The sequence below is a fragment of the Egretta garzetta genome, unplaced genomic scaffold (assembly GCF_000687185.1).
Source record: "Egretta garzetta isolate BGI_Z169 unplaced genomic scaffold, ASM68718v1 scaffold792, whole genome shotgun sequence".
In the NCBI taxonomy this organism is placed as follows: Eukaryota; Metazoa; Chordata; class Aves; order Pelecaniformes; family Ardeidae; genus Egretta; species Egretta garzetta.
In genome coordinates this window covers 157,508-170,295 of record NW_009258950.1, presented here as the reverse complement: position 1 = coordinate 170,295, position 12,788 = coordinate 157,508, and the positions used below count along the sequence as shown (strand labels likewise).

Sequence of the window (12,788 nt, the reverse complement as noted above, 5' to 3'; positions counted from 1 at the left end):
GGGGAGACCTGATTGCGGCCTTTCAGTACTTAAAGGGGGCCTATAGGAAAGATGGGGAAAATCTTTTTAGTAGGGCCAGCAGTGACAAGACAAGGGGTAATGGTTTTAAACTAAACCAGGGTAGGTTTAGACTAGATATAAGGAAGAAATTCTTTACAATGAGGGTGGTGAAACACTGGAACAGGTTGCCCAGAGAGGTGGTGGAGGCCCCATCCCTGGAAACATTCAAGGCCAGGTTGGATGGGGCTCTGAGCAGCCTGATCTAGTTAGCGGTGTCCCTGCTCCTGCGGGGGGGTTGGACTAGATGACCTCTAGGGGTCCCTTCCAACCCAAAACATTCTATGATTCTATGATTCCTGCAAAATATCAGACTTCCCTTTCTACCTCTGATTTTCCACCAAAGCATCTCTGTGTAAACAATCTTGCTCTCGCCTGAAGTCTGAAGGTCAGGAAAACCAGGCAACAACAGATGAGTGGAAGGAAGCACACTTTAGTTTCCTCAGGCGTACCCATTTCTTCAAAGGAGATGGATGGTCTCTCCAAGAGAAAAGTTTGGTGTTTTACATGCCAAAAAGCACACAGCTTAAATTCAGACTGTAAGCTAACAGCCAGATAATCTCCTAGAACAGCAGTGAAAAGGAAGACCAAAGACACTTTGGTATTTTATTTCCAGCAATCAATGGGTAAAAGGCACAAAAATTTATAATCAACTTCCCTCCCCCCCAAAAAAAACCCCAACAAACAAACAAAACCTCCTACAAAGAACAAAAACCTTAAGCACAGTAACAGGACAGACAAATTTGCCTCCTGGGCAGCACTAGTACGCTGTCACTTCTTAACACTACAGCTAGTATATAAATAATCATAAAGGTAAATAATAATAAAATAAATTTAAAAAAATAAAGCACAAATAGCAGTTTGAGGTACAAGCAAGATTTCTCTGCAAAAACAGTATTTGGGCTCTCTCAAAATACAAATGAAAGAATAGAAAAGAAAAATTTGAAGAGGCCAGAAGTGTATTTACACATTTGATGAAATAACTGTAACTGTTCACATATTGGAGAATAACACATGCTTGGTATTATCTGTAATAAGGCAGAGAAAAGGCACTTATTTTTGTACCAAACTGTAAACCAGACTTTACAGCTTTTAACAACAGCACTTAACGGCCATAAGGTGAACTCTACATAACTCAGGATCCTCAATTGTACCAGTCACAACTTCAGAACCCCTGAGAAAGTTTTATGGCAGTCACAGATGATGTGCACATTTTGGATTCTTGAGGACAAGACAAGAAAAGAGAGAGTTGAACAGAGTCTCTGGGAAACTACTTTGTAAATAAGTAACATATACAAATGTGGGACTAGTTGGTATCCATTAAGAACACAACACAGACACATTGTAATGTGTCAAGGACTAAGTCTGTGTTCTGTCACTGATTAAGACCAAGTTTAAGATCAGTTGATTTGACCTTCAGTGATTTTATTTTTATTTTTGGTCAACAGGCTTCTATGTACTGTGACTACACAGGAGAATTACAAGCTTTCACAGGAAAGGCTACTGAATTTGTAACACTGGCGATCTGAGGTCACAGTACCCTTTGCCTGAATAAGAGCAAAGTAATGAAAACAGAGGGAGAGGACTTACGTATTATAGCTGTGAATATAAACTTTGTGCAAGGTCATCTGCTGCAGTGAAAAGATGTGGATTATTATTCGGTGCAGTATGTCACTTGTCTCTGCAAAGAACTGGTCAAATCCCCAGCATTTTTCCTGGTCTGCTTCAAGAATATTCGCAAGGACAGGAGTGAGCAGTACTTGCAGACCCCTAGAGGACACCCAGAAGAGATAAGACAACTTGGATCTAGCTGGATCTTTTCACCATGTAACCAACTGCAATACTTCATTTGACTTGTCTCATGAATGCAAATCTATTATCCCTTGAAGAATACTCCAGTGCTTTTTTTTTTCCTCTCTATTGCACAACAAAATGTTCAATGGTCATGTCCACTGTTTTTCATTAATACACATACTTTATCACTCCTTTTTAGGCTCAACTATCAAATATTTTTTCCATGGTATTTGACAAATTTCATGGGCATTGGAACAATGGCATGCAATTTTAAAAGTCTACATTGCAGAGCTAAGGTCACCTTCTACCACTGCTGGGAAGCGGTCTTCTATCCAGCTCACCCCACACACTTAGCACAGTCTATCACTTTGAAGGAAGCTACTGCCATTTATGGTTTGCTGGCTGAGCTGCCTGTGTGCTCACACTGTGTTGCTTTCAATCAAGATCAGCTGGGTTAGCAAAGACTCGTTATTTAAATTGTCAACACTGACAGAATTCATCCTGATTGAGATGGGGCTGAATAAGTACTCCATGCATGCAGCTTAACTGTCACAAAGAAAAAAGTGCAACTACTGCCTTACAGTCAGTACTATTCTAGGAGAAAGGCCAGCTTAAATCTCCTGTATTTCTCCTTTGAGAATGTGAATTACAAGGAAATTTATTGATCCTACCCCTGTCTTATTGTGAACAACTTCTTCAAAGTTTTAACATTATGTACACTTCAAACTGGTATCCAGCGGCAAAACTGGCAACATTTTGAAGGAAGCTCCAGTGGCTTATAAGCACACTGACAGTGCCGTTAGAGGTCAGTGGACGCTGTGCTCAAACTCACGTTGGTACTAAACTTATGACAGTAAATGTAAGTTTAAAAGCTGTTTAAATGCTACTTGAAAATATTACTATAAACAGATGTTTAATGAAAAAATCCGCTTCCTTTATTGCTTTAAGCACTTAAATCATATGGAATAAGCAGAGGAAACAACTGAGCGGTATCATGAAAAATATATATAAATTGCAAGTTCTGCACACTATATAAACTAATAAATTGATATAAACCAGACTTTCACTCTACGTCTCTTATGGATCTATATATTTGGCTTCCAGAAAAGTTTGTTTCTAGAGTCTGTTCACAGAACAATTTCTTTCTCCCTTTACCACAAAAGAGTAGTAACTTTAAGGTATTGAAGAAGTCTCAGGAAGATAAATAGGTAAATGGGTTATGGGAGGTGTTTTTAAGATCATATTGAGATTAAATCTTCCACTTCCGACTGAGTATTACGACATATGAAGCAAAAACAAGATGATAAAAAAATTTAAAAGATACTATGAGAATATGTGCTGATGTGGTTTTTTTTCTGGCAAAAATGCAAGTCTCTGAACTGTCTTTTCTTGTCGTTTCCCTTCCTACTGCCTAACCTTTGTAATGTCTGAAGTCACATTCTTGCAAGAAAGGAGGGACTTCAATTCAAGGTTTATTAAATCTTCATACTCTTTCCTGAGGGTGGAAAAAAATACAGTAATAATCTTTCTTATACCACTTCAGATTTTCAGGTGCTTATTTGTAAATTAGCAGTCATAAAACTATTAGGACAGACGAGAAGACAAAACACTTGATAACCTAATAGTAGACTGTACCAACCTAGTGAAGAGTACAAAGAAAAAAACTGAAACAGTCAGATCTCTATTCTCAAGACCCAAACCTGAGAGAATAACTGGAAAAGCCCAATCAAGTAGCATTGAAACATTTTGTGAGAAGTTCAAACTTACTTTGAAAGACTACAGGAAACAGGCATCTCCCAACTCCACTCAATTGGTCCATTTTCTGCTTTCTGTATTCCAGAAATAGCACCAGAAGGCTTTCCAGTGATTATTTTATACCTGTGATACATTATAAAAATATTAGAGACCTCAACTACTACCTCTTATACATACATAGGTCTAGTAACTAATCTTCAAAAGGCTATCAATAATATAAATCTAAACAACAGGTTGGCTTAAATTTGTAGGTGGTGCAGTAATTAGGAAGCTTCACTTATAAGCTGACAGAGTGGTACTAAAATAGTAAACAATGAAAAGGAAACACTTTGGGCTATGTTGGAGAAACAACTTTGTCTACCTCAGGTTTGCGAAAAATTTAGAAGAGATTGCAAGCATCACTGAAGGAAGCTGAAGTTTTTTCACAAGTGTCCATTAATCAAAGTCAGATTTCTAACACAGTTGAATTTAGACATTTACATGACTAACTTCTAGCATGCTCCATGGGAATAGATAACATTTAGCCATCACAAAGTCACTTGGAGATAAAGAATGAACAGGACATGGGCTTTAAGAAATTACATTAACTTGGAAACATCTAGCAATTTGGATACAATTTGGCATTGTCTAACTTTGTACTGAAAGGCTAGTATGTCTCAAATGTCTCATGAAACGCAGCAGGAGCACAATAGGCTTTTTGCAACAGAAAACTTCAGTTGTGCTTTCTCTTTTTGGAGGATGAGGTACATACAGAACATATGTTCCTTGCTTATCTCTCAAGCAGATACAACAACAAGAATGCCTGTGGGATAATCACAGGATGGGCAGTTCCTTAAACTAAGAAAATTGGAGTCAGCTTTTCAAGGAATACCAGAACAGAGATGTTATTGGCCTATTAAGGGTTCCCAAGTACCACCTTGCTTTATTTTTTAAATGCAACACACGGAACAACAACAAAATAGAACTAGACTAAGATGAAATCAGAATTAGTTCCAACCAGCACATCATAGACACAACTTCTGTTTCCCATGCAAGAGCTACCCCCGTTATCTTCAGCCACAGTCCACAACTACGCTACCCAAAAAACGTCAGTCTCATGGGTAGTGCATGAGAAGACAATCATTTAAAGGACAACAAAAATTTGCAGCACTGAAAACCCATTTCAGAATACCATAATTTTGCCTGAATAACCAAGTTATACACACTACACTGGAACAGACCAGCCTCGTGCCATGGTGAAGGAAAGATGTGTGGAAAAACATCAGTATTTTGGGGGAGCTCTGATGCTTAATTCAGGTCTTAAGGTGCCACACAGTAAAATCCTTGTTGAAGCAAAATGTTTGTACTGGTTTTGGCTGGGATGGAGTTAATTTTCTTCATAGTAGCTCAAATGGTGCTGTGTTTTGGATTTGTGACGAAAACAGTTTTGATAACACAGGAATGTTTTAGCCATTGCTGAGCAGGGCTTACAGAGCGTTAAGACCTTTTCTGCTTCTCACACTGCCCTACCAGTGAGTTGGCTGAGGGCAGGCAAGAAGTTGGAAGGGCACACAGCCAGGACAGCTGACCCCAAGGGATATTCCATACCATATGACATCGTGCTCAGCTGGGGGTGGGGGAAATGTGCCAGGGTGGCAGTTGGTCAGGGACTGTCTGGGCATCAGTTGGCTGGTGGTGAGCAATTGGGGGCTTTTTGCATCACTTGTTTCTCTTGGTTTTGTTTTCCTTTGGGTTTAGAGGTGGGTTTTTTTTGTTGTTTGGGGTTTTTCTTTTCCTATTAAACTATCTTTATCTCAACCCATGAGTTTTCACACTTTTACCCTTCCAATTCTCTTCCCCATCCCACCGTAATGAACAGGACATGGGCTTTAAGAAATTACATTAACTTGGAAACATCTAGCAATTTGGATACAATTTGGCATTGTCTAACTTTGTACTGAAAGGCTAGTATGTCTCAAATGTCTCATGAAACGCAGCAGGAGCACAATAGGCTTTTTGCAACAGAAAACTTCAGTTGTGCTTTCTCTTTTTGGAGGATGAGGTACATACAGAACATATGTTCCTTGCTTATCTCTCAAGCAGATACAACAACAAGAATGCCTGTGGGATAATCACAGGATGGGCAGTTCCTTAAACTAAGAAAATTGGAGTCAGCTTTTCAAGGAATACCAGAACAGAGATGTTATTGGCCTATTAAGGGTTCCCAAGTACCACCTTGCTTTATTTTTTAAATGCAACACACGGAACAACAACAAAATAGAACTAGACTAAGATGAAATCAGAATTAGTTCCAACCAGCACATCATAGACACAACTTCTGTTTCCCATGCAAGAGCTACCCCCGTTATCTTCAGCCACAGTCCACAACTACGCTACCCAAAAAACGTCAGTCTCATGGGTAGTGCATGAGAAGACAATCATTTAAAGGACAACAAAAATTTGCAGCACTGAAAACCCATTTCAGAATACCATAATTTTGCCTGAATAACCAAGTTATACACACTACACTGGAACAGACCAGCCTCGTGCCATGGTGAAGGAAAGATGTGTGGAAAAACATCAGTATTTTGGGGGAGCTCTGATGCTTAATTCAGGTCTTAAGGTGCCACACAGTAAAATCCTTGTTGAAGCAAAATGTTTGTACTGGTTTTGGCTGGGATGGAGTTAATTTTCTTCATAGTAGCTCAAATGGTGCTGTGTTTTGGATTTGTGACGAAAACAGTTTTGATAACACAGGAATGTTTTAGCCATTGCTGAGCAGGGCTTACAGAGCGTTAAGACCTTTTCTGCTTCTCACACTGCCCTACCAGTGAGTTGGCTGAGGGCAGGCAAGAAGTTGGAAGGGCACACAGCCAGGACAGCTGACCCCAAGGGATATTCCATACCATATGACATCGTGCTCAGCTGGGGGTGGGGGAAATGTGCCAGGGTGGCAGTTGGTCAGGGACTGTCTGGGCATCAGTTGGCTGGTGGTGAGCAATTGGGGGCTTTTTGCATCACTTGTTTCTCTTGGTTTTGTTTTCCTTTGGGTTTAGAGGTGGGTTTTTTTTGTTGTTTGGGGTTTTTCTTTTCCTATTAAACTATCTTTATCTCAACCCATGAGTTTTCACACTTTTACCCTTCCAATTCTCTTCCCCATCCCACCGTGGGGGAGTGAGCAAGCAGCTGTGTGGTGCTCAGCTGCCTACTGGGGTTAAACCACAACAAAGTTAAAGAACGTTTTTCCTTAAATAGCTTCACTATTTTAATGTTTACTGTATGTGTGTAGGATTTGATAAAAAGCATTTCATGGACTGACTTAATTAATGAACAGATAAAATCCTCCTTCTAAATTACCTACATCACTTCCTTGTTTCTACGAGGTCCTTCAAAAGGTCGGAAAGGCAAACTCCCTGTTGCAGCATGATAAAAGGTCACCCCTATGCTCCACAGATCAACTGTTGCTCCATACTTTTTCTGATGCTCTTTCCTCAAAACTGCTCGCTCATACATATCAGGATGCTAAACAGAAAAAAAACAGAAAAGAAGAAGTTAGAATTGTTTTATGAACAATATAAAGAATAAAATCCCAATCTATCATTTCACAGCAAGATAATTTGTCATTCTAAACTTTCAGCTCTGGAATCAAAAAGCAAAGTTAGCTTGTATCATAGAATTTGCTTAAGTTATTGTGACAGAATGTCACAAAATTGTTCCTAGGTATGACAGCCACTTTTATTAAAGGCTTGTAAAAAATATTTTAAAATTTAGCTAAACACTGACTACTAGAATAAAACACCACTAAAGAAGAAGAGAAAGCCAATATTCCTCCAGATGATTTTGAAACAACGGAAATCAAATTGGAAAAAGATCCATAGCAGAGGAGAATATCAGCTACGATACTACATGTGGGAAAACATGGCAGGAAGAAAATTATGCCCAAGATGCTTGTATTGATACTTCTCTGCCTGCCACTCTTTGGTTAACTAAGATGACAAGTGGCTCTTAACTACACCTAATGTCATCCACGTAGCTCAAATACAAACTGAAAAATACCTACAGAGATAAAGGCAAAGACATTCATAACTAAAATACTGTTCTTCCTTTCACAGAAAGCAACAGTGGAAGTTGGACCTGGAAATTATTCAAAGGCTACTGTGCTCAGATCAGCAGAACTGGCACGATCCAAGGTGAAAAAGTTGGAAAGCTATAAAACCAATTATAATATAAAAGTTCAAATACTAATTCCCAGCAGTCTGACCTTCACCTACTCAACTCTCATCACAAAGGGCCCTGGGCTTCAAACATTTCCACAACAGAAAGTGAAATCATATAGGCTTACTAAATACTCTTCTGTGCCATAGAGAGAAACAAATTGTTCATCATCTTCAAGTTCTCTTGCAGCACCAAAGTCTGTAAGTTTGTAAACAGACTGACCATCTTCACCTATAACACGCATTATATTGCCTGGTTTGATGTCACGGTGCACTATTCCATTCTCCCGGAGATGATTCATCCCAGCCACTTCAATAAAAATAAAAAATACAGAACTTATGTATACATCTTGACATAGACTGTGAAAGCACTGATTTGTAACTGAGGCTAGGAAGATATATGTATTTACTTTCTCACTGGGAAATGGGAACAAGAAGGGACACTCTATTAACAAAAAGACTAGGACCAGAGAATATTCTAAGCATTTTGGACTTTTTTTTTCTTTCTGGCAGCTAAATTACAGTTTTTCTTGCTCTCAGCAACATCTTTCCCATACAGTAATGGAGGAAAAGTTTGTAACAGGTAGACACAGGTAAACCTCGTTATTGTTCTAATTTACTCTTCTGAGATTAATTATGACTAGGAATCAGTCCAATATGTGACAAATAATCTTGAAACAAACAATCAAAAAGAATTACAGCAATGCTTTAAACAGAAATGGCTTCTTAATGCAGCTATCTATACCAGTATAGACATAAGTAAAATATGACCATATTAAATTGTTCAATTAATTGTCATTCAAATTCCTCATCTCTTGCTGTTTCAAGATAAATAAAACAAGTATGAGTCCATTTCAGTCAATGAAATGGAGACTAAAGAGCAAAGTCTACTTACCCACATCTCTCAAAACAATTAAGAACTCAGACTCTGGCAAACCAAAGGCATTAGAAGGCTCCTCTAAAACCGTATATAAACTCCCACATGGACAAAATTCCATAACCAGTACTTTGTGTCTAGTTGTTGTCTGGAAAAAAATTTTAAAAGAGAAGTCTGTGACTATCATGAAAACAACATCAGAAATTGCATATAACTGCAGGATCTTACTTTCAAAAAAAAAAAAAAAAAGAAAAAGTCTGTGGCTAGATGATAAATGCCGTTCTGGTTATCTTCAAAAGAAGTGCAGGTGAATTTTCATATTGTTTCATGTATTCTAACTTGGAGGAGGAAGGAGATTAAGAAAGCCTCAAGTTCTAGGCACTTAGAGGGTTGACAGCAATATTGATAGGCGGACAAATGAGAAACTACAGCACAGAAGACCAGAGAGCAGCAATTGTTCAGCTTTCCTCTTTACTAATCTCAGCATCTGGATCATTTCAACTGATCAGTCTCAGTTTCAGCACAACTACTGCAATTCATACTAATGTACAGTTCTACATCATTCTGGGGTTGTTTAGCCTGGAGAAGAGGAGGCTGAGACCTTACCGCCCTCTACAGCTGCCTGACAGGAGGCTGTAGCCAGGTGGGGGTCGGCCTCTTCTCCCTGGTAACGGGGGATAGGATGAGGGGAAATGGTCTGAAGTTGCGCCGGGGCAGGTTTAGGTTAGACATTAGGAAAAATTTCTTCACTGCAAGGGTTGTCAGGCACTGGAATGGGCTGCCCAGGGAAGTGGTTGAGTCCCCATCCCTGGAGGTCTTTAAAAGACGGGTAGACAAGGTGCTTAGGGACACGGTTTAGTGGTGGGATGGCAGGGTTAGGTTAATGGTTGGACTTGATCTTAAAGGTCTTTTCCAACCTAAATGATTCTATGATTCTATTATTTCAGTTGGTTGAAAGCAAAAGCAAAAAATTCTCAGGATTACTGAAACACCTCCAACTATCAGTACGAACTAAATACTCATACACGTATACATACAGGAATATTCATACATGTATACATTCAGCTTAAAAATCCTAATTCAAGATAAAGCTTAGGACAGTGGATTCTCAAGATGGCTTTGAAGAATCATAACCTGAGCCTAAACACTGAAAGCACGCATATGCTTTCAACAACAAAAGAAAGAAAAAGAAAAACCGCTGGTGGTTGAATCAGAGTATTTATATCATCATATATATTACTAATCTTTAAGAGTGTAACTTTATCCTCCATGGTGAGGAGAAAGCAAAAAGACATGTTACTATGGTTACTACCATGCATCTTGGATCACAACTACAACAATTCATTACCTCTTCTTCGATGGCAAACAATTTAACAATGTTCTTATGATTTAGTTTCTTCAATACTTCAAACTCTCGCATCTGAACATCCACGGGACGAAGGAAACTTATACTGTTAAATACTTTAACAGCATATAAATCCCCAGTTTTCTGTTCAAAACAAACAAATTACTACTCAAACAGAAGCATAAGATTGTAAACCTACACATACACATTATCCAAGCATTTTGAGGTCTTCTGTTCTGCATATGAGCATATCCAGATTTGAAATAGTTCAAAATAGCATTTTGTGTTCAGGTAGAAATTAAGATTCTCCTAAAAAAAAAGATTATGTATATAGTGGTTTAGTTTAATATAGACTAGAAGCAAACAGACTAACAGAATGGAAACTCAACGTTAGCCTGCAAAATCTAAGTGCTTTTAAAAAAATAGTTAGCATAAGAAAGGCTACACATTTAAGAATGACCCAAAAACTTAGCTGAAAAAATAATTTTTCAGCAAGAGGTAAGCCACTTGCACAAATCAGTACGAGACACACACATACTATGGTTGAGAATCTTGGCTTGCTTAAGTTAAGAGACAACTTTTGGAAGCTGAATGTTGCGCTCTCTTTCTTTATCATTCTGTTTATTCTGATAAAGCAGCATTTTGTTTTTTCAAAGAAGGCAGTGTTGAGCACTACATACCACTCATGCAAGATCCTGAAGCAATTCAAACCCACATAGTACACAGGAGCACTGTCGTGAACTTAATCAGAGACTTAAGTTCTCAGGGGGAACTGAGCCCCAGCAGGCTCAGGCACCCACAGCACCAGCTGGGAGTGCAACTCCTGTCCCTCTTAGGGCAAAGTACCTCCCTGCACCCACTCTAAGAATAAGCTTACATTAGCAGTCTCGTGTGCGACAGATTCTTTATAAGGACAAAGTCTTCTTGTGCTTAGACTAGGTGTGTTATACAGCACACTTACATGCACTACTGATAGCCAGGTAAAAGTTTTGTCCCATTGAGAATGAGCTGCAGGTCATGCGCTCACACTAGTGAGGGTGATGAGAGATGCAACTGTGAAACCGTAAGCTTTACAGGGGAATCATTCTGTGTGGAAATCTACTCACCCAGAAAAGCACATTAACTGCTAAATTATTGCTTAGCTTATATATAACTTCATACTGATTTCACACAGACTGTAATTTCTACGGCTATATCTTAGGCTTATCTTCATTTTGTGAGACATACCATGAAATTCATAGGAACAGAATGACCTACACAAGTAAGGTCATTTTAGCCCCTCACTCAGGTTACAACATACACATCAGTGTACCATTTACATGGCAAAACTGCTCAAAGATGTACTGTTTTGTACGATTACTCAAGGCACGTCACCAAGAAGATGGTATCCTAGACATGTATGAAGCATTGACTTACGGACAAAGACTAACAGCAACTTCATCCAGTACAGTAATATGTTAAGAATATTACAGTACAAAATCGTAAAAATCACAAAAAATGTGTTTTAAAAGAACAGGGAAAAACTATGAAAAGAGGAATTAACAAAGACAAAAATAACATATCACATAATAAAAACTGGTAAGACTTCTATTCCTATTTAAATTCTTAAGCAAGGAGTATTTTTTCCATAAAACTGAAGAATGGAGGAAAGAAGAATTAATAACAGTTAATATTTTACAAGGACAAATAATACAATGTTAAAAACAAATCCTCAGAAATAACTGTATAGAACTAATTCAGTGGATGAATATTAAAATCAAAAACTAAGTATGAGTAGTTACAAAGACATATTTGCTTTAGGCCAAAATCTTGAATGGGTTTTCGTTGACTTCATGACACTACTCGCCTATGAAAAAGTTTCAGTTTTACTTGTTACTCAGATTAGTAATTCCTCACAAACCTTATGTCGTCCCCGGAAAACATTTGCAGTAGCTCCCTGTCCTAGAATGTCAGACAACAGCCAGAGGTAATTCGAAGTGCTCTGCATCTTTGTTCTTTGCTTAGACAGTCTTCTTTTGCACCTTAAAAACAAAAGATTAAATTATAATTCAGGAAGGACTTATTTTAGTTAGAAGGAAAAAAACCACTCAACCACAACTCCAAAGACCTACAGAAATAATTAACAACCACCAAGTAGAGGAATAAGAGGTGAAAAAAAGAAACAAACCCAAGCTCAACAACCAAAACTAATGCCATACACACAACACCTCTCTGCATTTGAGGTCTTTACTCCCCAAACTTTGTTTGAAAAATCATCTGGAAAAGTGAAAGCTTTATAATCCTTTTTTTGTTGTACACAGGTGCTTAAATGATACAGTAACAAAAACTATAGGTAAGAATCAAACACACGCACAAGGTCTTTTGAAAATAAGCAAGACTTGTAATCAAATTCTATTATTCAGCATCTATGCCAAAGAACACGCATTAGAGATGATGGCAGATACGTATACAGATCTTTTAGATCACAGTGGCTCTGGAAGCTGCACTTTGGTACAACTGTAAAGGAACTGCACTAACTATTTACAGAAAGCTATTTTTACATGAGCTAGATAAAAGTCACAATTAACACAAGTAGTCTCAGCTACTTGCTACAACCACCAATTACTACTGGAAGAAATTAAGGGACATTCCTCTCATGTCTAAAATTTCACATTTGGTATGTTGCATCATTTCTAGAGACAGCCTGGCTTCCCCACCCTTTCTCAACTCAGGTCCACCCTTTTTCATATGCCCAGGTCTTCACAGATTCAAAAAAAAAAAAAAAAAA

General features: G+C 38.3%; 1 protein-coding gene across 3 annotated transcripts in view; it reads right to left on the bottom strand.

Moving 5' to 3' along the window:
• Window positions 1-12,788, bottom strand: part of TBK1 (TANK binding kinase 1) — a 32,919-nt gene that overhangs the window by 17,556 nt on the left and 2,575 nt on the right. For all 3 annotated transcript variants that reach the window (XR_004841380.1, XM_009634300.2, XM_035889929.1), the window contains exons 2-8: window positions 11,922-12,042; window positions 10,025-10,165; window positions 8,695-8,824; window positions 7,928-8,109; window positions 6,947-7,107; window positions 3,619-3,729; window positions 1,648-1,827 (exon numbers count right to left, since the gene is read on the bottom strand). Coding sequence is in view for 2 of the 3 variants with exons in the window: in XM_009634300.2 (XP_009632595.1) it covers window positions 1,648-1,827; window positions 3,619-3,729; window positions 6,947-7,107; window positions 7,928-8,109; window positions 8,695-8,824; window positions 10,025-10,165; window positions 11,922-12,008 (992 nt within the window). In the remaining variant the exon portion in view is untranslated. The remainder of the gene's footprint in view (window positions 1-1,647; window positions 1,828-3,618; window positions 3,730-6,946; window positions 7,108-7,927; window positions 8,110-8,694; window positions 8,825-10,024; window positions 10,166-11,921; window positions 12,043-12,788) is intronic.